The 25,768-nt window shown below is 42.3% G+C and overlaps 1 protein-coding gene and 1 long non-coding RNA gene across 19 annotated transcripts in view; one reads left to right on the top strand and one right to left on the bottom strand.

Annotated features, from left to right (window-relative positions):
- The window catches only part of CELF2 (CUGBP Elav-like family member 2), an 814,981-nt gene that overhangs the window by 554,076 nt on the left and 235,137 nt on the right, over positions 1–25,768 (top strand). The window contains exon 1 of one of the 14 annotated variants that reach the window (XM_077897255.1): positions 24,318–24,464. The exons of 12 other annotated variants lie outside the window; for them this stretch is intronic. In XM_077897255.1, coding sequence (XP_077753381.1) covers positions 24,457–24,464 — 8 coding nt within the window. In that variant the 5' untranslated portion in view covers positions 24,318–24,456. Of the gene's footprint in view, positions 1–24,317; positions 24,465–25,768 lie in introns of those variants that run through there. One more of the 14 variants, XM_077897258.1, reaches the window with a different exon arrangement.
- Positions 2,205–25,768, bottom strand: part of LOC144313863 (uncharacterized) — a 28,220-nt gene continuing 4,656 nt past the window's right edge. The window contains exons 3-6 of one of the 5 annotated variants that reach the window (XR_013379485.1): positions 23,528–23,643; positions 18,564–18,723; positions 14,705–14,876; positions 2,205–2,755 (exon numbers count right to left, since the gene is read on the bottom strand). This is a non-coding gene — a long non-coding RNA (uncharacterized LOC144313863). Of the gene's footprint in view, positions 2,756–14,704; positions 14,877–18,563; positions 18,724–18,965; positions 20,872–21,121; positions 22,825–23,527; positions 23,644–25,768 lie in introns of those variants that run through there. The other 4 variants (XR_013379484.1, XR_013379486.1, XR_013379487.1 and 1 more) reach the window with 4 other exon arrangements.

Below are 25,768 nucleotides of genomic sequence, written 5' to 3'. Positions count from 1 at the left end.
AAAAGACCTATAGAAGCTCTCTCGACTATGTTGGTGAAATCTCAGACTGATTCTTCAGACAGAGATATCTGTCCTAGGGGAATTTTCCCCAACTCAGGAATCAGTGAGCCAATGACACATTTCAAAGGACAAATAGGAAATACGGTTTTCTTATCAGATTAATCAATCCAATAGACAGTACTTTGTCCTGCATTTTGCAACAAAAACCTAGACCATCCCACTTTGCTAAAATGTTGTGTGACCATATTCTTCTCTCAGCTTTGAAGATATTTATGCACCAAAATTTTTCTTCATATGCTTCATGAGTAGACAAATGTGGCATGTACGCAAAGGTGGTTAGAAGAAACAGATGGTGTAGAAATGGAAAATGAGACCATTAGCCTGTCATTCTCAGTAGTGGTGGTGTGACTAAATCTAAAAAGGAAAATGTCGTGTAGTTAAGTCAAGAAAATGTGCTCTTATCAGCAGAATTATGAGCCTTCAAAATGTTCAGAGATACTGTGTTTGAAGCCAAGTGTAAGAAGAATCAGAAGTAATAACAAAGTAGAACTCACTAGAGATGCATACTAGAAACTGCAATCAATGTTTGTGGGCTGGAAATTTAACATTGCAACGTTCCAGGCTCACTGAAGACTATGGATGGGAAGCCAGTTGCATTCAAAGGAAGCTGCCTTTAGGCAATTAGGATGTCTGGACCTTCACAGTCAGGAAAAGAGAATAGAACTTTGAGTTTGCTTTTTAAATTCTTACATTTCCTTTTTTAAAATAGTTTTATTTTGGGGCATCTGGGTGGCTCAGCAGTTGAGCGTCGGCCTTTGGCTCAGGGTGTGATCCCGGGGTCCCGTCATCGAGTCCCACATAGGGCTTCCTGCGTGGAGCCTGCTTCTCCCTCTGCCTATGTCTCTGCTTCTCTCTGTGTGTCTCTCATGAATAAATAAAATCTTTTAAAATTTTTTAAAAAAATAAGATAGTTTTATTATTATTTATTTATTTATTTATTTTGAGAGAGAGAAAGAGAGCACAGAGTGGTAGAGAGGGAGAGAATCTCAAGCAGGCTCCATGCTCAGCAAGGAGCCGAATACAGGGCTCAATCTCAGCACCCTGAGATTACGATCTGAGCCAAAATCAAGAATCAGATGCTTAACTGACTGAGCCACCCAGGTGCCCCTAAATTCTTACTAACATTTCTAATAAAGCTTTCCCGCTCTCCCTTTATTCGTTTGCAAGTTATTCAATAAGTTCACTCCAAAAAAAGTTTTTAAAAAATTAAAGGGCTTATTGCAAACAGATGGTAAATGGTGATGACCACTTTCTTGGAATATAGAGGGTTCAGCAGGCAAAATGCGAGGGAAGGGAAATTAAGAGGGAACAGCACATACCAAAGCCCTGAGGTAGGGGAAGTGTGTTTTATTTCAGGAACTAAATGCAGGCTTGTAGGACCGCAGTACAGAGGGCAGGAAGAGCAGATTGAAATGAGCCTGGAGACAGGAGTCAGAGCACCTGACATGTGGTTTGTGGGACTGTTGAGGATTTTTGTCTTCATCTGAAGAGCAAGGGAAGCCAATACAAGGTTTAAACGCAGGACTGACCTATCACACTTGCATTTCAAAGGAAGATTGCTGCATTGGAGGTGATTTTTTAAGTGTCCAAGATGAGGTCTCAAGTAGGCAGTCAGGAATGTGGGACTGGACCTCAAAGAGATTTCTGGGCTGGAAATTTAACATTGCAATTCATTTACATTTAGTTGGGTGTAAGATCTCTAGTTATTAAAATCTCACACGAGTGGGAAATCAGACAGGGGAAAGTAGAAAGTGAGAGGAAATCTGCTCCCCGGCCTCTGGGATGACCAATAATTTTGGTTCTTAAGTGGAAGATCAGGGCCTGAAGGAGACAGAGGAAGGGGACTCATACCATGGAAGACCTGGGGGTGTTGTGTGAAGGAGGATGGAGGGATGGATGTCCCCTAAGCGAGGGGTCCACAGCATTGTTGCTGACCATTCAGAAAAGTGACACTTTTCAAAAAACTGCTTTCAAATTCACCAAGCAGTATGGCAATGATGAGGTTACAGGCCAGTTTCTGGTTATCTCTGGGACAGGAGGTGAGGAAAGGTGTGTAGATAAGTTGAGAAATATGGCTGTGAGGAGAAAACCTGGTAATGTCACGAAGCCACATAAATACAACAGAGAATTTCTTTAATCTTGTTTATGTTTTTATTTATTGAGACTCATTCTGCTTTAATTTAAATCAAAACGTTTTCCCTTCACCCAAACCATCAAGAATTTTCTCAAGTTCCATCTGGATTTGGAGGGTTTTGTTTACGGTCATGCCCCGAGCTAGGTCAGGCACCGATTCTCATCCTCAAGGTGCCCAGCCGGCTTCCTGGGTGTTAGTTTTGATCGTCTGCACAGCCCCGTGGGCAAGTTCATTACCTGCATTTTGCCGATGACAAACCCAGGGCTCAGCGGTGACTTCCCCACCACAGTCAAACATCTGGGAGGATGCAGAGCAGCCCAGCCAGTCCCTGATTTGTCTCCTACCCACAATAACATCTCAATTAAAATAACAGGCTATTTCTCCCGAGAGATTTTTCAAATCAAAACCCAGATTCTTGGGGTTCATTGCTGTTCTTCGTCGTCTTTTCATACAGTCTGTCGGTACGAGACCCACTGAAGACCAGGCAGCTGTCCTTTCTTCCTTCCACTGTAGCCTCATGTGATTTTTCTTTCAACTGCCTTTGTGCTGGAATGAGCCCTTCTGCAGAATGACAAAAGTAACAGGAGTTTGCTTCCCAGAGGCTCTGGGAACACGGAAAGGCATGGGATTTGTTTCCACTCCCTCACACCCCAGACACTATCCCCTCAGCACTTTATCCAGGAGCCCGAGGCAGGAAGAAATCTGATCTGAAATCCCTGCATCCCTGTTCCTGTTAAGTCCTGAGTAAGTGGGGTCGTGTTAGTAACAGGTTTTGACATCTGTACAAAGAAAACCATGAGTGACAGCCAGATAGAGGGTCTGGTGACAGCCATGGCTCAGCGATGGCCCTGCATGTCATATTGGTCTGATTCCACAGAGGATCAAGCTGACCAAGCATGTAGAGCTGGCTTGCACACTTCCAAGTAAAAGAGAAGAAAGAATTGATGGGGACAAAGTAGAGTAAAGCATGTTCATATCTTCTTTCAGCCACTTTTCTTCAGGATCAAAGTGTCTGTTTAACATGCACTTGCAAGAAGTGCCCATTTTGCTTTCCTAGAGTTCTATTCATTTTCTGCATCTAAGGGAAACTTTTTTTTTTTTTAAGATTTTATTTTTTCATTAGAGACACACGGAGAAAGGCAGAGATGTAGGCAGAGGGAGAAGCAGGCTCCCTGCGAGGAGCCCAGTGCGGGACTCGATCCCAGGATCCCGACCTGAGTAGAAGGCAGACACTCAACCAGGTGCCACCCAGGTGCCCCTAAGGGAAACTTGTAGAACCTCTTTTAAGTGCACATGACAAGGTGTTTCTTTGCCTTCAAGGGAAGATTTTGGTTGCACAATCACAGTAAATGGTGTTAAGGACTTGAGCATCTGTTTTCTGCATGTAAGCTAATGTCTGTGCTCAGCCTGTGAGGCTAGATGACCACTGGCCTCTGCAAAGCTATGGCAGCCTCACATCTGAGCATTGACCACTCCAACTCTGGGTGGCATTTCACATTAGGGGCTGGGGGAAAAATGATGCTGATGTCATTTCCTGAGCCTGATCTTCCTTCCCTCTGGGTCTTAAACATCTATAAAGAGGCAGCCCCTGCCACAGATAGATACACAAGAGTAGTTTACTACCCACTTGAAGTTAGCAGAATATGATCATTAAGTTTGAAAGACATTTTGGGTTCAAACGGCCAAAATAAAAAAGATGGGAAATAACAAGTGTTGGTGAGGATGTGGTCAAAAAGGAAACTCCTGCACTGTTGGTGGGAATGCACATTGGTGCAGCCCCTGTGGAAAAAAGTATGGAGGGTCCTCAAAAAATTAAAAATAGAAATACTATATGATCCATTTTACCCAAAGAAGAACAAAAACATTAATTTGAAAAGATACATGAACCCCTATGTTTGTTGCAGCATTATTTACAATAGTTAAGATATGGAAACAACCTAAGTGTCAATCAGTGGATGAATGGATAAGGAAGACATGTGGTTGTGTTTGTGCATGTGCGTGTGTGTGTGTGTGTGTAAAGTGGAACATTACACACCCACAAAGAGGGATGAGATCCTGCAGTTTGGGACAACATAGATGAACCTAGAGAGGATTATGCTAAGTGATATAAATCAGACTGAGAAAGACAAACACCATGTGATTTCACTCATAAGCAGAATCTTAAACAACAATAGGGGTACCTGGGTGGCTCAGTAGGTTTAAGCACCTGTCTTCAGCTCAGGTCATGGGATGGAGCCCCACATTGGGCCCCCTGTTTAACAGGGAGTCTGCTTCTCCCTCTACCTCTGCCCTTCCTCCCTATTTGTGATATCTCTCTCTCTATCATGATCTCTGTCAAATAAAGTCTTTAAAAAATAAAAACAAAACAATAACAAATGAAAAAACAAAAGGCATATCATACCTGTACATACAGAAAACAAATGAGTGGTTGCCAGACAGGAGGTGGTGTAGGGGGATGAGCAAAATGGGTGAAGGGGAGTGGGAGATACAGGCTTCCAGTGATGGAATGAGTAAGTGAATCATGGGAATAAAAGACACAGTGTAAGGAGTATTATCAATAATACTGTAATAGCCATGTATCAGGAAAAATGGTAACTACACTTGTGAACACAGCATAATGTATGAACCTGTGGAATCACTGCTGTAACTATGTAACATTGTGTGTCCACTCTACTTAAAAAAAAAAAAAAAGACACAAGGCTGAGCAAGTATTACTGTCATTTTGAAATATCCATTTGGGTGCTGCCCTTTTAGGTGAATTCTGTTTTCTCATTGTAAATCAGAGATGCATTAACTGGAGGTGAAAGCAAATGTCCCTGAAATACAGTGTGTAATTTAAAACGGAGGAAAAAAATGAAAAGAGCATATTTTGAATAACTGTATTAAAGTGCTATACTACTTCATATCTTAATATAATTGTGTTATGTATTTTACAAATTATACTCTTGTAGGAATATATTGCACATATATATAATAGTATGAATTATAAATTTTGTGTTACACAAAATATTATATAAGTTCTATAAATATATTCTATAACATAGTGAATATTAACATGCATAAACTAAAATACACCAAATCATAGCCATAATACTTTAATCATAAATCATCAGAACATCTCGAAAGCTAGAAGTATAATGCTCACCCTCAGTGAGACTCCGTTGGCCTCAAAGATTGCTCTTACTGTGAATGGAACTCTCTGAAGCTTTGACTATTTGATCTCAACGTACTGCAGCATTTTCCTGTAAGGGAGGCTTTCTCGGGGCGGGGGTGGGGGAACCTTCCCCTCACCTCATTCTCATGATTTTGTCTTTCCAGATAACTTTTTCTAGGAATATTGATCCATTTATTTTAAAATAGAAGGATGGCACTAGCAGCAAGGAACTTGAAATAGTATGGTGAACTTGTAGAAGTCCCTGCAATATACAACAATGGCAAGAAGTTTCCTAGCATTTAGTATATATTGATAAAAACAAAATTCAACTGAGTAAATTTTTAAGAGCTTCCTGGCTTTATTCAAAGATGCATGAATTGGGCAGCATCTCATCTAGCAAAGAGAAAGTCATTCCATGGAGCCATGGAAAATGAAAGACTTCTATAGGCAGAGGGGAGCAGAAACAAGGAAGTTATTCTAGGCAAGGAAGCAGGTTGGTTATTGCACAGTCACTTGCCTTTAGGGGATAGCAGGTGTCTGTAGGGCAGATGACCTAGCTTGGGCTGATCAAGCAGTTCCTGATGGGCTGGTTTAAGATTACATTTTTTGGAAGGGTCGAAACTAAGTTGGGCCTTGGTTTGGTGACATGGGGCTTAGCATAAGCAACTCCATTTTGGACTTGTCTTCTTTTTCTTTTCTTTTCTTTTCTTTTCTTTTCTTTTCTTTTTTTTTTTTTTTTTTTTTTTTGAAGATTGATTGATTCATTCATTCATTCATGATAGAGAGAGGCAGAGACACAGGCAGAGGGAGAAGCAGGCTCCACGCTGGGAGCCCGACATGAGACTCGATCCTGGGACTTCAGGATCGCACCCTGGGCCAAAGGCAGGCGCCAAACCACTAAGCCAACCAGGGATCCCCCCTTGTCTTCTTTTTCAATAGTGTTTAAGTTTCATGAGTTACTAGCTTGGGACAATTACAGGACTAGCCATATTTGCTGACGCCTTCTGTATATCGGGCACTGTGCCTCAACACTGGATACGCTGACTGTGTGGTTTCGAGCGGAGTGGTTTTTATATTTGAGTCAGCTGTGGTTCACTGGTTAGGGGTTAGCATGGCATGAAAATAGCCTTGAGCCTTGCAGCATGTTAATCTTACACCCACCTTGCAGAAGAGGAGGGAATCTCCCCTGGGTGCAGGTAAGAGAAGGTGATGGTCCCAGAATGCTGGCATGAAAGCCCACAAATGCACTTTTGGACTTGACATAGTTTTGTGAAGCAGAGTTAAAATTTAGTTCAGAATTTCTTTACATTCATTTTTTTTAGCAATTAATTTTAAAATAAACATTTTCACAACATAACTAAATGTAAAGAAAGTGGGGATATTTTCCTAAAAGTCCTAGAACTTGGGAGTCTTGGGACTTAAAAGACCATTTTAGAGAAATTATTTCTAGTCTCTATGCCCCAGGCCCCTGAGGGGACTGCAAATATAATCAAAAGTTCTGAAATCTCTGAACACATCAGGCATTGACTGTAGCCTCCCATGTGAAGTATATGTGAGTGTGTCAGTATTCTTATGTTTGTCCAGGATAATTGCTATTTTGATCAGTAAAACATCGATGTATCACTAGCCTCAACATAGCTTTCTATCTTCTTGTATATTCTCAGTCATCAAATACCAAAAGTTCAACTATTATCACCCAAACGGTCTAAAACTTTTTCAAAACGGGCTCAAAAGGAGTGGGTATTACTGTTCAAGGAAGTTTTTAAAAAACAGCCAAACACTGGAAATTACTTAGTGATTTTGGCTTTCAGCCTAGTTCTGCATTCTGGCAGAGTATGTCCGCTTATCCTAAAGTAAAATTTCATCACTGGATACCTTCATTTTCAAAATCTCTAGCACTGCCTCAGAAGCCACTTGGAATCAAAGGGAAAGATTTCTAGCCCAAGCCTGGTTGCTGTTCTGTGGCTTCCCTAATTAATATTCAGCGTGAAATAAATAACATGCTATTCTTTGAAACGTACTAAAAGATGCCCTTCGTTCCCTGCGGTCACTCTGTGAGCCGGTGTTATTGGCAACATTTGTGCAAGCAGAGACAAAGCATGTGGTACAGAAACACATCAAATGCGGTGGAGGGAGCAGTGGCAGTTCGGATGCCACAGAGGGTATAAATCATGCATTACAAATCTGAATGATCAAATGGGCAAAGTTCTGTTTGAACCTCTGCCTAGGAGAACCTCCGTTTCTTCAGTGAATACTCACTGGTTACCTTGCCCAGACAGAGGCAAGGTTGTTATAGTTTGGTTATCTAAAGCGAGACAATTGGATGGCCTCTAAGTGGCAGGTTAGTTGAAAGTTCACTTTAAGTCACGTATTTGAATTTTGGAATTTATTTTCTCCCAAAAGTGGTCTACATGTAGGTTTCCAAAAAAAAAAAAAAAAACCACCCTTCTTGTCTCCGAAGGAAACTGTTTTAGTTTAGTTTTTGTTTTTATTTTTTTCATTTAAATTCGGTTTATAGTGTAACACCCAGTGCTCATCTCATCAAGTGCCCTCCTTAATGCCTGCCACCCACTTACCCCCTGCTCCCACCCAGCTCCCCTTCTGCAGCCCTTTGTGTGTTTCCCAGAGTCAGGAGTCCCTCATGGTTTGTCTTCCTCTCCAATTATTCCCCACTTAGTTTCCTTCCTTTCCCTTATGGTCCCTTGTTTTGTTTTGTTCTTAGATAGAAGGTCAGGGAGGGTCAGAGGGAGAGCGAGAATCCCAAGCAGGCTTCACCCAGCGCCAATCCTCAGCGGGACTGGATCCCATGACCCTGAGATCATGACCTGAGCTGAAATCAGGAGTCGGTCCCCTTAACCAACTGAACCACCCAGGCTCCTGTAAAAGATGTTTTTAATGATACTCTTCTAGTATGCTGCTGTTAGGAGGGGGAGATGTTCCTCTGACCTCATGTTTTGGCCCCATGAGTGAGTGATCTTTCCCTTTGCTAGGTCCCCCCTGAGTGTCCCCTTCTTCCTTTGCGACTACTTCTGGGTGGCAGAGATGCGAACAAGCCCCCTGTGTGGCTCTCCATTTGTAAGGGGCATTCATAAGTCATCTGAAGACATGGTTATATTTTATAAAATAGAGAAAGCATAGGGCCCGCTCCATGCCCACCTTCCAGCATCCCCTGACTCATCGCACATGTGCGCACGCTCACGCGCGCACACACACATACAAATTTAAAACAGAAAAGAGTGGAGGTTAGTGTGAGAACTGCCCAATAAGAAGATGATGATCTTTGACACAACCCTTCATGAAGGATCACAGATTCAGTGAGTGTGTGGAGCCTCAGCGTATAGACACCTGACAGATGTGATCAGGAAAGTTTGTGAGAGACTGTCACGTGTGTGAGCCTCAACACCAGGCCGTGGGAGGGGTTCTGCTCTAGAAACACCCACTCTCAGTTTAAAGGGAGGCTACTGGGTAGGTGAATTCAGGTGTCCAGAGTCTAAAACAGAATGTATGTTGTGTCTCCTTTGCTTCCGTTTGGGTTAGCATTTTACTAGAGACCTGTCTTGGGGGAATAAACTACATACAGCAAAGCCCTTGACATTCATCCATCAAGCAAGGATGAAATGGGGAGTGAGAAGCTCTAAGAATTCTTAGGAGCAAAGAGCAGTAATGACCAAGGAGCCAGGCAAGCAGATATAGTATTATCTAGGTAATTTGGTGGGGACAAGTGACTTGGGGACCCTACTCTTCCGCCATCTTGCCCCACCTCCAAGCAGATACTAGGAAATAATGGTTGGAAATCCTCTATGCAACAACAGCAAAAATTAAAAAAAAAAAAAGACTAGTATTAGAGCACCATCTCAATTAACTGCAGTCTTTAATTTACTGCTAACATTAACAGTCTCCAAATGAGCAAATCAAGAAAACTTTCCTTCTTGTTTTTGCCCAAAAGTTTCAGAGTGATGCATCATTTTTTTTTTAGTGTGGGGGGAAAAACCTGATTATTTCAGAAGACTAAGGCTGTGATTTTTTTTTAATTTTGAATTATTCAGAAATAAAAGTTAGGATTTCTTTTTTTTTTTTTTTTAATTTTAAAGTCCAGTTAGGTTTCTAGTCGACATAAAAAAAAAAAAGCTGGGTAGCCCTGGTGGCGCAGCGGTTTACCGCCGCCTGCAGCCCGGGGTGTGATCCTGGAGTCCCGGGATCGAGTCCCACATCGGGCTTCCTGCATGGAGCCTGCTTCTCCCTCTGCCTGTGTCTCTGCCTCTCTCTCGCTCTCTCTGAATGAATAAATAAATCTTTAAAAAAAAAAAAAAAGAAAAAAAAAAAGCTTTTTAGGTTTTTTAAAGAGTAGATGGGATGTTTATCGTCACAGGTTGGAGGAAGCTTGTTAACAATATTGCCAGGTGGACCAAGGCCACGGTGAACTTTAAAGCACACCTGTGTGCTGACGGAGGAAGGGTGCTGGGACTCCTAAGTGATGGACACGGAGACTGGATTTAGCAAGGAGCAGCACAAGGGGACGGACGGTGTCCTTAGGACAGTGTAAAGGCAGGGCAGCCGCCATGAGGGTACATCTGCACTGCCAGGAGCTCTGCTTGATGCATGCACAGCAGGAGGTGGGTAAACGTGGCCTGAGGGCTTTAGTGTGCATGCTTGTTTTAATATCCGTGGAAAGATCTGGAACCACAGCTGCCTTTCCCTGCTTGAGTGTTTCGTAAGTGGACCTTCTAAGGATGTTTTACAATAAGGAATTAAGCAGTGACTGATAACAAGGGAAGCTAGAGCTAGCAGTGGAGCGCGTCGCACCTCGCATTCGCTGGCACGCGCGCCAGCTCTAGCTGAAATGGTGCGTGGAGCCTCTCGCGTGGACTCTCAGATGATGTGCATTCATTAAGAGAAACCTGATGGGATGACAGGCATCGCTCGGATTGTGGACATTATCTATTTTCAGCTTCCTAAGCCTGAGGAAAACTTAAATGACCCGGTTGAGCTCCACAAATCAAGGCATTGGTAGTCAATGGCAGAATTTCAAGCATAAGGGGAACTTGCCTTGTAAATTTAACGGAGTTATCGATAGCCTGTGGCTTTGCAGAAAACAGGTGAGAGTAAAGGAGAAAGGTATGGGAGCATGATTGGGCTTGTAGGTAAGATCTGGCTTGGAATTCTTGCTCTGTCACTTAATGCTCAGGGACCTTAGGCAAACGACTTCATGTTTCTGGACCTCAATTTCTTCACCTATAAAGTGGTAATTGCTTGGGTTCTTTGCAGTTTTAAAAACCAATAACTCTAGGACAGGTTAATGTCTCTGTGGTGGTTGTGGTTCATACAATGCCCGTTTATAGATACCAGATTTTCAATGTAAAGAATGGTCGTAGGAACAGTGTGTGAAAAGACGGGGAATATGTGCCAATACCAGAACAATGCCAGAGCAAAAGACCTCTCATTTGCTTCTTTTTTTTTTTTTAATTTAAATTGAATTTCATTTACTTAAGTTTCAGGGGTAGAATGTAGTGAGTCATCAGTTGAATATAACATTCTATCAAGTGCCCTCCTCAATGCCTGTCATGGGGTAACTGGGTGCCTGACTTCTTTTATTTTGATAGAAGTTTTTATCGTGACTATAATTGCTCATATTTTCTTTTTTTTTCCCTCTTAAAGGCAAATCAGGTGAAGTAGAGAATATTACACTGGAAAAAAATTCTAGAATAATTCCTAGTGGGCTCATCCTGATTTGTCCAGCTTTTAAGGTGTTCTATAATGCTTTTCTAACTAGAGACTTGACACCAGAAATGAGCAAAATATCAAAAGTAATTAGGTCAACTTGTTGGCATTAGAAACTTCTATCTTCCAAATAAGCAGTCTTGTATTTGTAGTCTTCTGTATCCCAGAAAGTGATGCAAGTCTTCTGAGCCATATAAAAATATGCGTTGTTAGTTCTGAGTAAAATTTAAAGTTGAAACAGGAAATTCATTACTTCCAAAGTTAGTTATTTATGGCCAAGCATGTTAAACATTCTCATACCCTCTGAGATATATTGAAGTATAGGGTGAGCCTCCTGACAGATGAATTATGAATGACTCGCCCATAATCTTAACTGTACAGTACACATAAACATAAAATTAATTTCACTTTTATGGATTCCAGTTCCCATAGAAATTGTTGTGCGAGTAGAAGCAAAATTTGTAGGAGCCTGATTTTCAAACTGTTACATCAGGATGTAGACATAAATAATGCTTAAAAAAAAAAAAAACAAAAACAAGGAAACATGTCAGGAGCCTTGCAGCTAAAGCCCAAAATAATCCTTAAGAAAAGCACACGGCAGGGAATGAAAGTTACAGATAAGCGTTGGGAAGTGACCAGTGTAGGTAGACTAGAACAGACCATTTGCTGCGAGTTCAGGGTCGTGTTTACAAGAGTTTATGTCTCATCCATCTAAGTTTTGGATGCATTCCCTTGGAGGGCAGTCCACAGTCTGATAAAGGTATCGAGAGTTTCTTGAAGAGGTTCAGCCTAAATTTTCTTCTAATTTCCTCTTCCAGTTGCTGTGTAATTGGTCTTTCTTGTATTATCCTAAAAGCAGTTTGTGGGGGAATGTATGCAGTGGGAAACCGAGTTCAACAACATTTCCTCCCGTGGGTGCTACAGATTTCATCTTTCATAAATGTATGCTTTGCTCAGAGAAAATGATTGCAATGGGAATGAATTCATTGCTTTCCTAGAGCCGAACAAGTTCTGCCCATATTAAAAGTGTAGATACACTAAGTCCTGGAAGAGACAGATTTCCTAACTATTTTTCTCTGGCTTCACATTCGTGCTGGACACATTTCTAGAGTTGGCAGTTTATCTCAGATCTTTACTCAGATTCCTCCATCTCCCATAATCTGTCTATACCCCCTACGAACTTACTACTCAGAAAGGCTAAATAGAAACGTAACACCCATTAAAAGCTTGATGAATGGGTAATTGTATCGGATCACAGAAGTGTGGACAGCTCTTGTGTCTTCATGCGCTGCCTACAGAAATCATAAAAAGAATCCCAGGCAGCAGTTCTGTATTCTGTCCCCCATACTGTGCCCCTGACCTAGGGAGGAAAGATTCTAAAGCTTTGGATGCTCCACGGCCTGATCTGGGAGTTGATGGTGCTCTTGGGCATGTCCATTTCTTTCGGGGGATCCTACTGCTCCCATCTTTAGTAGAAATGTGATATGATTAAAGAATTAGGTAAGCAAACACTTTGGACCAAAAGAGATTTGTTTTACAATTGATTAATTCACTTGGGCAGATTACCTCCTCCTTTCAACTGTTGTTTGTATTCCGCGAGTACAGCTGAGGTGTGATAGCAGTGTATGCCCTTCATGCCCTGAATGTATAAAACTACCCTTTCTCTCTTTTTAACCTCCCTGCCCTCTCTGTGATTTTAAGGATCCTCTCCGATTGATTGGCCTTGAAGCAAAAACGAAAACATTCTTAAGTTTGTTCAGAGGGGCCGGGGGTAGAGGGGAGGAGGAGGAGGGCATTAGAAAAATGTAAATTTCATAAGTTTTTTGTTTAGAATCTACTTGAAATAAAGTCCTATGACCTAAAAGACTTCTTGTTCTATAATTTCTTCATGCTTTATCACTACACCTTGGCTTTAGCATATATCTTAGCTTTTGGGTTGATGTACAGCTATCACCTCAACAAAAATACGGGGAAAATGCAGATCAGTGGAATTTAGCTATTCAAAATAGAAAGAGAAGCTGTCACTCAGCCTTATCTCCTGAGTTGGCTTTTGCTATCACCTGGCTGTATCCTTGTGTGTGATCAGAATTACCACAGTACAGTGCAAACAGCAATACCATTTAGTAATAAAAAATACTACTTTGGGAATCTGTTAGTTGCTAGCCATTTGTGTGACTCATAGCACTAAAAAAAAAAAAAAAAAAAAAAAAAAGGATCTGGCTGAATAATCACAATTGTAAAAGTCATTCATTTGCTCCCTGGTTTGGAAACGTTTTCTCCATATTGGGGAGCACAAGCAACAGAATGGAAAGAGTTTTGCTCTGGGCAGATAATAATAGTTCAAATGCTGGCTATGCCACAGTCACCGTGAACAGGTCATTTAACTTTTTACAGACTCTAATGTTTTCACCTAAAAAATGGAAATGATACAGACGCATCATGAGAATTAAGTAATGTATAAAAGCTCCAAGTAGAGACTCCGTTAATGTTGCCTTTCCTTTCTCGATCTTTGTTTAAATAAATGTGTCTACTTGTTAGTCTTTTACCATCTTTAATGAATTATTTCTGGGTAAGTGCCCAGTTCCTAGCCCATTTGGATGGCTTAGTAAATTTCATAGAATGAATGAGCGAATGATTACGTGTATTTACTGGGATGTGACTATTCTATTTCCTCTACTAGACAAGGAACATAGAGTTTAAAGTTTGCCCAAGATCACCCAGGAGGAGGGTTCTTGGCCCACCGGGGCATCTAGAGAAGTGGGTGACCTCATAAATTTCAGGCAGCTGCAGTATTAGACTAGGAAGTTTCTGTATGTTTTTTTTTTTTTGTTTGTTTCTGTATGTTTTGATCATTACCTTCCTCTCAAACACCATGAGCATATACTTTGTGCGTGACACTGAGTCAGACACTGAAGGGCCTTTTCAACACATACTGTCAAGCGATCCTCACTATGTGCTTTTACAGCTTACATGGTAAGGAGAAGGCGCTGCGCTGAGGTGAAGGAGAATGGTGGATACCCTTTGCTGGGACAGTGTTGGATTTGAAAGCCTTTATACTCACTTAACAGAAAAGAAATCATATGAACTGTGATTTGACCCACGTCTGTTGTCATTTGAATTAGGTCTAACCAGCTGCCAGTTTTTAGAGGCATGTGTGCCTCTGTTTTCTGCTTCCAAGTTGGCTTTGTTAGATGAGTTAGTTCGGTATTGACGTGAAAAAAATTGGTGTTGAGTTTCTGAAATGTTGCTTGAGCATCTGTTTTGTCGCAATCAAATGAGCAAAAATGTTTTTTTTTTTATTAAAAAGTGCTTATTTTGGAGGAGAGGGCCACCCGAACCTTTTCATAAAATCTGTAGTCAAGTGAAGAATTATCAATTTACCTTTTTGTATCAGAGTAAGGTTTTTCATATAGCAGCGTCTGGGCTCATGGTAATAGCATCAGTTAGAAAGGAAGCTGGTTTGAAGAAGCTAGCTTTACCAAGTGATTTCCTGTTTACTAAGCTGGCAAAAAGACTGGCAGGGAAAGGATGAAGAAATTTTGATGAGGATAGATGTCTCAATCTCAGCGTCACAATTGAAAGAATATCTCTGGAAAATTCAAGTTCACTGTTCGGATTTACATCAAGCTAAGTCATACCTGGGATGATCTGAGTTTTGAAAACTGGCTAGCGAGTGCGAGGACAAGAGCATTGACATTCACTATAGGCTTTGTTCCTGAGAAGGACCCTGCATCAGAACCCTGCTTCACTCTTTTTGCCGTGATAGCAAATTCTGGATTCAGATGCCAGCCAGAATCTAGAAGGGTTGAGCTAGGGAAAAGAGAAAGAGAATTCATTGAACAGACACACTGGAGCCTCTGTGTAAAGGTTCTCATGAGGGATCCATGTAAAAATAGATGGTAGTTGGGACTTGGGTATTTTGATCGGTTTATTTTTCTCTGAAGTATACTTCTTACAGTCTCTTGGACCAATCTTGTAAATAAGTATTGCTATTGGGTTTCTTGTGGGCTATCACCTGGGAATTCTCGATATCCTTTCTTGGGAAATAAAGATGTTCAGGGTCTATTGGACATTGAATGGATGCATGGTCATTGAACTCTGATTCCTCCATTATATTGGTACTTTCATCCATAATTTGTAACTCATAATTTTTATTTTTTAAACTGAGGTCAGTATCCCACTATCCAGGCCTGCTTTTCTTTCCCTGGAACTTTAGAATTTTCCTGCAACTTTGGCCAGTTTATCAGAGAATGGTCAATATTCTAATGGACTGGGGGTGAGGCTCAGGGTTCCTTGCTTCTGGTTGAAGCGGGGTGGGGGGGTCCCGTGGAAGAGAGGAGGAAGGGAAGTTAAACAATTTTTAGATCCAGCCCTCCCTGTTCCCTTACCCATTGCCACCCCTATTTAACCCCCAAGGGATCTCTGAGTTGAGAACTCTAATTACTTGCCAAAAACCACACCCCTGAAATGATAAGCAACCTATAAGTCTTTACTATAGAGGGACTCTTAACAAAATCTGTCCAATTGCAGCCAGTGGGCAAGCTCATATCTTTCATTGAAATATTGGGAGAAATGAGCCCTATGACCTGGCCCAGGTGGTGATACGTCTCTCCAAACCCTCTTTTGTCCAGGCTTCCTAGATTTCCGGATCACCCAGCTGTTTATTGAGCAACACAGTACTGGTGGCTGATACACATGCAAGGCAGTGTGCTCAGTGTTCCTGCAGGGCAGAAAAACGTGGTGGCCTAGGAATCCTAGAACTTGGGTTCCAGCCTTCACTTCAGCTGCTGTGAGCAGCTGAGTGACTGTGTGTGAATTCACTCCTCCCACCTGGCTTTCTCCGCTCTCCATCTGTAAAACGAAGGGGTTACTGAAATGAGCTCTGAGGCCCCTTCTACATCTAAAATGCTGTGATTTCCTGGTTACAAATCTCTATGGCCAGGTTTTCACGTTTCCAAATGGAAACTGAAACCTAAATTCTTTCTACTCTTGGTATGAAGCACATGGCGATCTTTGGGTAATCCCATAGTTTGTGATGTTGTTTTCTCCCCCACGGTAGAATCAGCCTGCCAACTCTAAGATGCTTATTGTAGCTGGCAAAAGAAGCCAGACCTCCAAGCACATACACCAGAGCTTGGCTGTCCTTCAGATAGCCCCTTTGCATCTAGAAAGTAGCCCTTACGAAATCACTAGTGTCCTAATACTTAGAATGGGATGCAGTTCACTTTATCCTGATGTCTCCAAATAGATGCCAGATAAAGAATTCCATTTATTTAAAAAAAAAAAAAAAAAAAAAAAGAATTCCATTTATTCCAGAAAAAAAAAAAAAAAAAATGTTCCTCTTCTTCCCTCACAGTAACTTGTTACCTGTGAGGATGGATCCTAACCCCAGGTCCCATCCCAATACGTATCATTTCCTTTGGTTGTGCTTTTTATTCTATCCTGACTGGCAGTGAGGTCAGAGGTCATAATGACCCTTCTGTTCATATCCCAGAATCTGTTGACAGCTGACACCTCTGTTGGGAGAATAAAAACGAGCTGGTGAAAGCACTGTTATCATTTTGACAGATGCCCATTATTGGGGGCTATGCCAACTGGCAGATTCCTAATAATAGGAAGCAAATGTGTACTTCGGTTTCTTGGCTCACTCTGTGAATGGCTTATAGGAGCCCTTGAACTTAAATGTAATTGAATTTAAATAACAGAGAGGTGGAGAAGCCAGTGGGAACTGGTGCTTTAGGGCAGTTCAGGGTCTGTGCTATGTATGTGATTCTGATGTCGACACGAGTGGGAATGTGCCCAACAACTAGCCTGTGGATGGTAAAAAGCTCCTTGGGTTTTACCTGAAAGCTTTCACTGAGGTGGTGTCGTGTACCCTCCCTCTAAAACCTCAACTCAACCCTCTGCTTTTTTGTCTTTTCCATAATCCCAGTTCCTCTTTTCCTGCAGCAGGTGAGAAATTTGTCATGGACTGTTTCAGCAAAGTTGAGCGGTTAGGAGCAGGGACTCTGCTTTCTGCTCCAGTTGGAGTCTTGGTTCTAGGGCTTAGTTGGGCAAGCCACTTAGCTTCTTTATACCTCGGTTCCTTTGTCTTTAAAAGGTGGGGGAGTGAATTACACTTTTCCCATTTGGTGATAGGGAGGAGAAAATTAGGGAAGGCATGGAGAGGGCTTTGAAACGGAGCCTGATGAGTGATAACCACATCTTCCTGCTTCCTGTTGCCAATTGCTACCAATCACAACAACCAAAATATGGGCTTTTTTAGCTTTGTTTTTTAAAAAAGATTTTATTTATTTATTCATGAGAGACAGAGAGAGGCAGAGACATAGGCAGAGGGAGAAGCAGGCTCCCTGCGGGGAGCCCGATATGGGACTCGATCCCAGGACCCTGGGATCATGACCTGAGCAGAAGGCAGTCAGCCAGCCACTGAACCACTCAGGTGCCCTGTTTTAGGCTTTATTTATCACTCTCTTAATCCAGTGGGGATGCACCCCACAATGGAGTTCAGAGAACTTACCAGCCCACCGTGAAGAGCCAGTGCATGCTGATTGTCAGTGGTCTGAGCAAATAACTTCTTAGCAAAGACAAAAACCACCACTTGGATAATCTATTTCCTTCTAGAAGAATCTACTGTCTTCTTCTCTAGTTGGGGATTACCCCAACAAGTGAAATTACATAATCCTACAACTTATACTGAGCAGCACCTTTAGGGATGGGATGTGTTAGGTACCATGGAAACAGCAATGAAGACTTAGTCCTTGTTTTTTTTTTTTTAAATCAAATTGGACAGATAGAGGAATACGCAGACTCAGGGTTGACTGTATCTTTGAGTAAATATGAGCTAGAAATGGTCCCTATGCTTACAGTATCCTTGGGCCGAATGACAGCACATAGTAGCACACAATTAAGTGTGTCGTGCAGAATATTACACTCGAGATGTGAAGGTTTGGTGGGGGTTGCTCTGTGAAGGGAGAAATGAGTATCATTTGGAAAGGCTGATGATGACATCTTGGCATTTGATTAGGGCCTTAAAAAGATAGTAGGTTAGCAGGCATCCTCAAGGGTAGGGTTGGGAGACAGAAATGAAGAAATCATACTCTTGACTTTATAAGTGGTATAATCCACAAGCAGCAATTTCAGCTTTCAAATTGAAAATAAATATATTGCCGAAAAAACTAGCCAATTTTCTATTGGTGTTGAAACCTCGGGCTGTACCTGGTAATTAACCAGTGTCTGGGAAAAACATGGAAAAAACCCCAATATTCTAAGTTCTGCCAAGAGAACGTGAAAATTATGGTCTAGATTATAAACCCCTTCAACACAAAGGCCATTATCGTCTAACTGCTAAGGTCATCAGTATATATGCTTTTAAATAAACCCAATGGCCCTTTTAATATCATTATGGAAATACAAGCTCGAGCACATTAAATGTATCCTATTGGGAGACTTAGCTATTCCTGTATTTTGCAAAGTAAGTTTTTAGAGGCTTTGACTTACTAAAATGTCTGCAGATAAACACCCTGTGGCTTTATTAGTTGGTAAGCTTAGTGATCTTCTAAATACTCAGATACACCTTTGATAGGGTTGCCTTCCATTCATATAAAATTTCAGATGTGTTGCACTGATTTTACATTCGCTCCCGGTGCTGTTCCTCCCCCTAACAAAAAGAACAAGTACAACCTATGGGTTTATGTGATACCATCACTGAGGCTACTTGAGATCATTTTCCAATTCTGTATTTTATAGGAAAACTAGACCCAAAGACAGGAAGTGCCTTGACCAACATCATACTGCTGGTTAGTGACTGAGCTGGCTTTAGAAGCTAGACCTTTTTTTTTTTTTTTTTTTTTTTTTTAGAAGCTAGACCTTTTAACTCCTTTTTGGAGTTCATCCCTTATTACCCTCATTCTGTCCACTGTCGGGGGCGTGGGTGGGGGGACTGGGTACTGGATTTGAACCAGTATTTTAGAACACCATGGATGGGAGGTCTAGGGAATTCCAAGTACATTTTGACAAACTTATTTAAAACAATGACACTGGCTAACATTTATGAAGTTCTCCTGAGTACTGCTACATGTATTAATTCGTTTGAGCCATCCCAGCAACCTTGTGATACCAGTACTGTTTTTTTACCCCAGTTTACAGACGAGCCACTGTGGCTCAAAGACTTTACATATGGCGAGGGTATGTGTTCTGAGAGCAATTCAAACACAGGCAAGCAAAGACACCTTTGCCCTTACTTGGCATCTCCCAAATGGGATCTGGTCACTGGAGCTTTTTGTTTCTACCTCCCATCTGCCTTGTGTCACAAACAGTCTTTGCAATTTTATGTTAACTACACAGTTGGTACAGTTCAGAGGCAATCCTGCTGACGTTTCATTTGAATCCAGGATCACTGTTCCATTTCCAGAGATGCATAGAACATTCAGAACAAAGGTGCGGCTGCACCATGGCACTGGTTTTGCCATCTACGGCGGCCCAGGAGCTATGGGGCAGTCCCATGGGAGGGTAGGGGAGATGACCACTGCCTATTTGAGCAAGTGATTGAAACTGCCTGAGCACTGTCAGCAGTGGCCACATATTTTTCTCTCCAGCCAGGGTGAGTCTCTTCTTTGAGACAGGACTCCCATGTGGACAGTCCATGAGCCATGGAGAGTGTGAGCTAAACATTCCCGACCTGGGTGTAAAGCCAGATGGGGACTAGACTCCAACATCATCATATAAAATAAAACCATGTCATTGAGAGAGATGGCCCTGAGTATCTCCACACTTTTCCTCTCCACAATTAATCCATGTCTCCATTTGCATTTGTAAAAAAAAAAAAAAAAAAAAACCCAACTCCTGACAGCACCAACAACACAACAAGAGAAATGCACAGCCTGAGCAATAAATCTCCCGAGGCATTCAGCAAGTGCCACAGGGCTCATTAATCTTGATTATTTCCCGTAATAGATAACTTCACAAATCAGCTATTATTCCTAATCACGCACATAAAGATAACGGACGGGTAATAGCTTCCTGCATGGTGAGACCAAAATAAAATTTCATTTAAAAATATATTTCTGCAAATTCCAGGGAAAAGTGTTCTCAGGCCTTCTTGAAGGAGCAGGAGGACATGAGGGAGCAACCAGCGGAAGAGAAATTGATCCACAAGGATTGGGTTTTTAAAAAGAATTAGACGTTTGATTTTCTCGGAGGTGTCGGCTGACTTGTGTGGCACTGTGCCGCCGTGAGGTGGTTTTGAGAGACTTTGGGCCATAAGAGACAACAGAACTGTACAATTCCAGTCTCTGAAAGGAACTGAACCAGAATACCCCAAGAACAAATAGAAATCACAAGAATGTCAGGGCTGTCTCGTATCTTTAAAGTCAGTCCTTGGATTTCAGAATTTTTGCTAAGTTTGGTGAAATTGTTCATCTTCGTGCAGCATGTGGGTTACCCGGGATCCCAGCTCCCAAACAGAACGAACAACAAAAAAAAGTGTTCGTAGGTGATGAGAGATGCATTTCTTACATATTTAGATAGTGTCTGGAGGATAATCTAGCATCCCCTGTGAAGAAAAACACTTTAATTTTAAACCTCAAAACTCCCAGTTTTGATGCAAGAGGCGGGAACACGTATGTCATTGCACACTGGAAGGAGCGAGCCAGAGTTGCGCAGGTGATGGAAATTAGCACCTGGCTTCCCCTCCGAAATTACACCTGTCCGAAGGCATTTGCAAGTGACGTGGGAAATGGCCTTGTTACTGCACAAGTCACATCTGTCCATCATTTCATTATCAAATGCCAGCGCCTCCCAGCAGGGCCTGGAATGAGATGCATCCCATTTATGATTGGATCCGACTCCGTATTATCTGATCAGTAGGAGTAACTGGCCTATCGCAACAATACATACCCCCCAGAAATGGGTTCATGACCCATGCATTTTAAACCATCTGTGTCACCACACAGCACTAGCAAAAGTACGTCCCTTTACAGACCTCTTCTCTAGGCACCTAAAAACCCAAACCACGCTCGAAGCTTCTTTTTCCTTTATTATTCTTTTTTTAACCTAGAGTTAGGTGGCCTAGAGCTTCCAAAGGACGAACTGAAAGTGAACATTCCGATGGCCTTGCACTTTATTCATGTTTGTTAAATGTTAAGGTGAAACAATTTCCAGACCAGACGATGACACTTTTTTTTTTCTCCTTCCAATGACACGTTCTGAGCAATGACAGAAATACTGAATGTCCTTGAGGTACAAGGAAGTGTATAGGCACAGGGGATAGAGAAATGCAAAACCGAATATCCTTACAAGATGAAAGGCGGACAGAGCAGAATGAAGGCGATTAAATGCTGAGGACGTTCGGTGAGGGGAGAGGTGGGCATGAAAGGAAGCGTGAACGTAGCCTCGTGGCCGTGAGAAGAGACATTGGAGGCAAAGCAAGGCGAAGCCATAGAAGAGTTTTGGACATCTCTGGAGAAGAGTGACTAATCCAGTTGGGTTGAAACGGGCAGTGAAAATGGGAACTGAGGCAGGGAGTGCAAATTTGGGCCACATTTCAGAGGACAGTATGCTGCGCTAAAGAGTTTGCACTTTTCCATGTAGACGTTGGAGGTCTTCTACTAAAGGCTTTGTAACAGGGGAGTGACAGGGTTAGGCCTATGGTTTAAAAAGATTAATTCAGTAATATGCAGAATGGATAGGAGACCAGGAAGCAGAGGAGACCAAACACAGGAGCAGAGTCAGTGTGAGATACTGCTGCTCACCTAGACTCTGCAAGAGTGTGAATGAACCTGCTAAGATCTAGGCCTCAGGTGGCAGGGGGAGCCAGGCAAACTGGTGGGATTGTTGGGCGTAGCAGGTACCTTTGCTGTGTAACAGATAATCCCGAACTCTGTGGCGTAAAACAGTGACCCTATCACTGTGCAATCTGTGGATCAGGAATGTGGACAGGGGTCAGAGACCATGTCCGGGGCCTCAGCCGACAAGGTTCAGATGACTGCCAGGGTCTCAGTGGGTTGAGGACTGGAATCATTGGCATCTTCTTCACTTACATGTGTGTGTCAAAGATAACCAGTGCCCACACCAGTTAAAGTGGTCGGCACAGATTTTAATCAGTAGTATAGTACTGCAGTGGGATCGTCCAGCATGAGCTGAGCTCAACTTTGATTTGTACGGAGGTGACTGGTGTTTTAAATGGAGAATGACAGAATGGGGAGTGGGTGGTTGGGGCTCAGAGTCAGGCAAGCGAAAAATGTTGAGAAAGCTAGAAGGAGGAGGGGATTGGTCCATGTGACACCCACCTGGGTTTGTTAACTGGTGCTTAATGGAAGTTAGGCTCCTGCCCTCCACGGAGGCTAGGAGACAAAATCCATCTACAGATACTGGAACAAATGGTAAATGGTTTTGGCAGCTTTGAGTTTTTCTTAGCAGATACTTTAAGGGAGAGCTAGAGTCATCTCAGGGATGGAGCTGTTAGAAACTATGTTCCTGTTTGTGGTAAGTCTTTACAGCCAGGGTAAGGCCTAGCAGACAAAGGACTCAGAGGAGAGAATCTTTGCCCTCTGAAGTGTAGGATCGGTTCACCAAAAAGCCGGGCTCAGCTGGAGCTGGTGGCTCGTGCACATCTGTGCCTTGCCATGCTTGTTGGGCTTCTTGCAGCATGGCTCCTGGGTTTGCAGAGAGGACGCTTCTGTAGGGGGAGGGTTCCAGTGGCACCAGGCAAGAGCCGCATGGCCTTCTCTGACCTCGCCTCACGAGTCAAACAGCACCACCTCTGCAGAGATGACAGATTCAGTTTTACACTCACTTAGCTCAAGGTACCTGTAGGACTAGGGAGGTGCAAAGGGTATGGTAACCGAAAGCATTGGAGTTAGGCTCCAGTCTAGAGATAGTGCAACATGGCAAGGAGAGGGTATGTGCTAGGAGGAGGTCAAGGATAGTCAGAGCTCCTACAACCCAACCTTGAGAAGGGCAGGCTGAGGGGCCCCCTGCGGAGGGGACAGCAGACTCCAGAACACGGTCATGGAAGGTGAAGGAAGCACGAGTTTTAAAGAGGAGTGGGACCATGTGATGTTGAGAAGAGTCCCTTCAGTGGCTGGTGGAGGCAGAAGCCAGACAGCAAGAGGTTTATGGAGTAAGCAGTTAGCAAAAAAAGGAGGAGCAGTCAGGGGTCGGTTGGAGCATTTTAACTCTGATGGAGGCAGGAGCAAAAGGCAGTTCAGAGACCTGGCAAGTTGGAGGGAAGATTTCTATATATGTGTATGTTTATAAGAACATAAGTAGCATTTTCCTTCCAGAGCGAATTGGAGACTACAGAGTAAATCATGTCCAATCCTGGATATTTCTCTTTTTAAGAAACTTCCCTTCCCTCTTCCCAATTAGAAATCTAAAGAATTTACGTGTTTCTTCTACCTCATAGTTAAAAAAAAAAGAAACGTAGGTTTCTATACAACGTTCAGATGTTTTAACAGACTCACCTAGAAATCACCAGAAGATAGATTTGTAATATGGGAACGTAGGTAATGAAGTCAGAGCATTATTTATGCTGATGAGAAATTAGGAGCAATTTAAATATCCAGCAATAAGGGAATACCTAAAAAAAAAAAAATTATGCCATTTCTTGCAGCCACTTATAATAAGAATAATCAGGAAAAATGGCTAATATCTACTTTTTCTATTTGTCAGAACTCGACTAGGATGGACATAAGTAATCCAGTAGAATTTCACAAGCATTTCTATGATGGCTAGACTTTCCCCTCACCAATTTATAGGTGAAATGGATGTCGTTTAAATGAAAAATCGTACGTGTGTGTATACAAAAAACTTAAAAATACAGGATTGAAATATATCCGGACGCTAACGGTGGTTATCTTAGGCTGGATGTTTTCTTCTGTTGCCAAAAGCTTCCGTTATGTGGTCCTATTTTCTAAAAAGACATGGAACTGTTACATTCGCCATCGTTCCTTTATCACCCTTAGTTCACGTACAGTCATGTGTAGACTTTTAAGTATCAATTAACTGAGTTACCTTCTGAAATTCCTACCGAAAAGGACGATTTCAAGGAAAAGGTATAGAGCAGTATGCCCACAGCATGAATGTTTGATGCAACTCTTGTCCTACTAGCTTCCTGAGGTAATGGGCTCATGCTGGAGGACAGCTGGCCTCCCCCACCCCACAGACACAGGTCCCCTCAATGGTAGCAAACCACTGTAGTGTTGCTGCATTTGAGGTCACAATGTGAAATTGTGGGTCTCTCAGGAGATGTGGGTGAGGCCCCTGGGGGCCCTGCAGCAAAAGAACGGAGACTTTTGTGAGAAACATGGCCTCTTTTATAGAAGTTAATCAACCTCTTTTGGCCTGGAGAGAATACTGACCCACATGGCCAGGACCTACAAGAAAAGAGGCCATGAACACGTGAGACAGCCCCTCAGAGAAAATTAATGTGCTCTGACTTCTCTTTTAATGCCTTTCCTAGCTTTTTTTAAGTAGCTAAACTCTACTTGTGAGGAAATATTAAAATGTAGGTTCCTGCAGTCAAATGAGCATGTTCTCTGCTGATAGGAGAGCAATACAAGGAAAAGTTAAATCAAAGATGGAGGGGGGAAAAGTGGTTGGTTTTCTTTATATATATAGTAGTTTCTGAACTCATTTTGTAAAATTTAACCTGTGGAAAAATTTAACCCATAGAAAAATGGAGGAGAAAGGTAAGCATTCTCCCCAATGACTAAAAGTGACCTTCCTGTCAGAATTGTCTCGAAAACTGTCAAATAGCTCTCAGTCAAGGAAAGAATGACCAAGTGCCAGAGACTTATTGGACTCATAAGGGAGGAAGCCGGGAAGGTGGTTAACACAGATTTGCAGAGCATTTGAGTAACCGGGTATTTATGGACATTTAGAAACGGATATTAGAATAAAATTTCTTGATTGTACATAGAACTGATTGATGTCCTAGAAAGTAATAAACCACACTTTGGGGGTTCTCTTTTGAACCAGACGTGTACCCAGAAGTTCATCTGGACTATCAGATGAATTACCTATCTTGCAAAATCCGACACAGGTACATCCCAGAGAATTAAAATAATCGAAGGACAGAAGTAACGGTGCCCAATACACCACCCCCACCCATCTTAACCTGCACATTTTAGGTCATTTTTCTTACCACCACACAATGGTCAAGGCTTCTTCCTCTCTACTTTTCAAAACATCTGGAAGTTTAATACAACTTCCAGTGCCCTTCATTGGAATGGTCATGACCAAGACAGAGCCAGGCTCCTGCCAGAGGGTCTTGTGAAGACCGCTCCATCCTCTCGCTCCTTGATTTCGAGCCATGGCATCACAGACTGATAAATGCATACCTACCCGCACAGTTGCGTGAAGAGCCGTCCCCACACGGGATCCAGAGAGCTTAATTTGAGCCATGTTTGAATTGAGCCATGTTTGAATTTGCAGCTTCACTTTCCTTTGCACACTTCTCAATTAAAGAGGAGATGCGTTTTCTGGCATTTTGGATGCTGCCCACTGCAGTCCCTTCCAGGGTGTGACAGGAGGCTGTGCATCGTGATTGGCATCAGTCTTAATTTCCCATTCTATTGGGGAATTAGCATGCCAATAGCTGCAGAATGATGTGGTCACTTATAATGGTCTCCTCCAGCCTTTTTTTTTTTTTTTTCATCTGTAGTCTGTTGATTTTCTTGACAGAAGAAGGAGTTAATGCTGCT

This window comes from Canis aureus, chromosome 5 (genome assembly GCF_053574225.1).
Source record: "Canis aureus isolate CA01 chromosome 5, VMU_Caureus_v.1.0, whole genome shotgun sequence".
NCBI lineage: Eukaryota > Metazoa > Chordata > Mammalia > Carnivora > Canidae > Canis > Canis aureus.
This window is presented reverse-complemented; position numbering and strand designations above follow the sequence as displayed.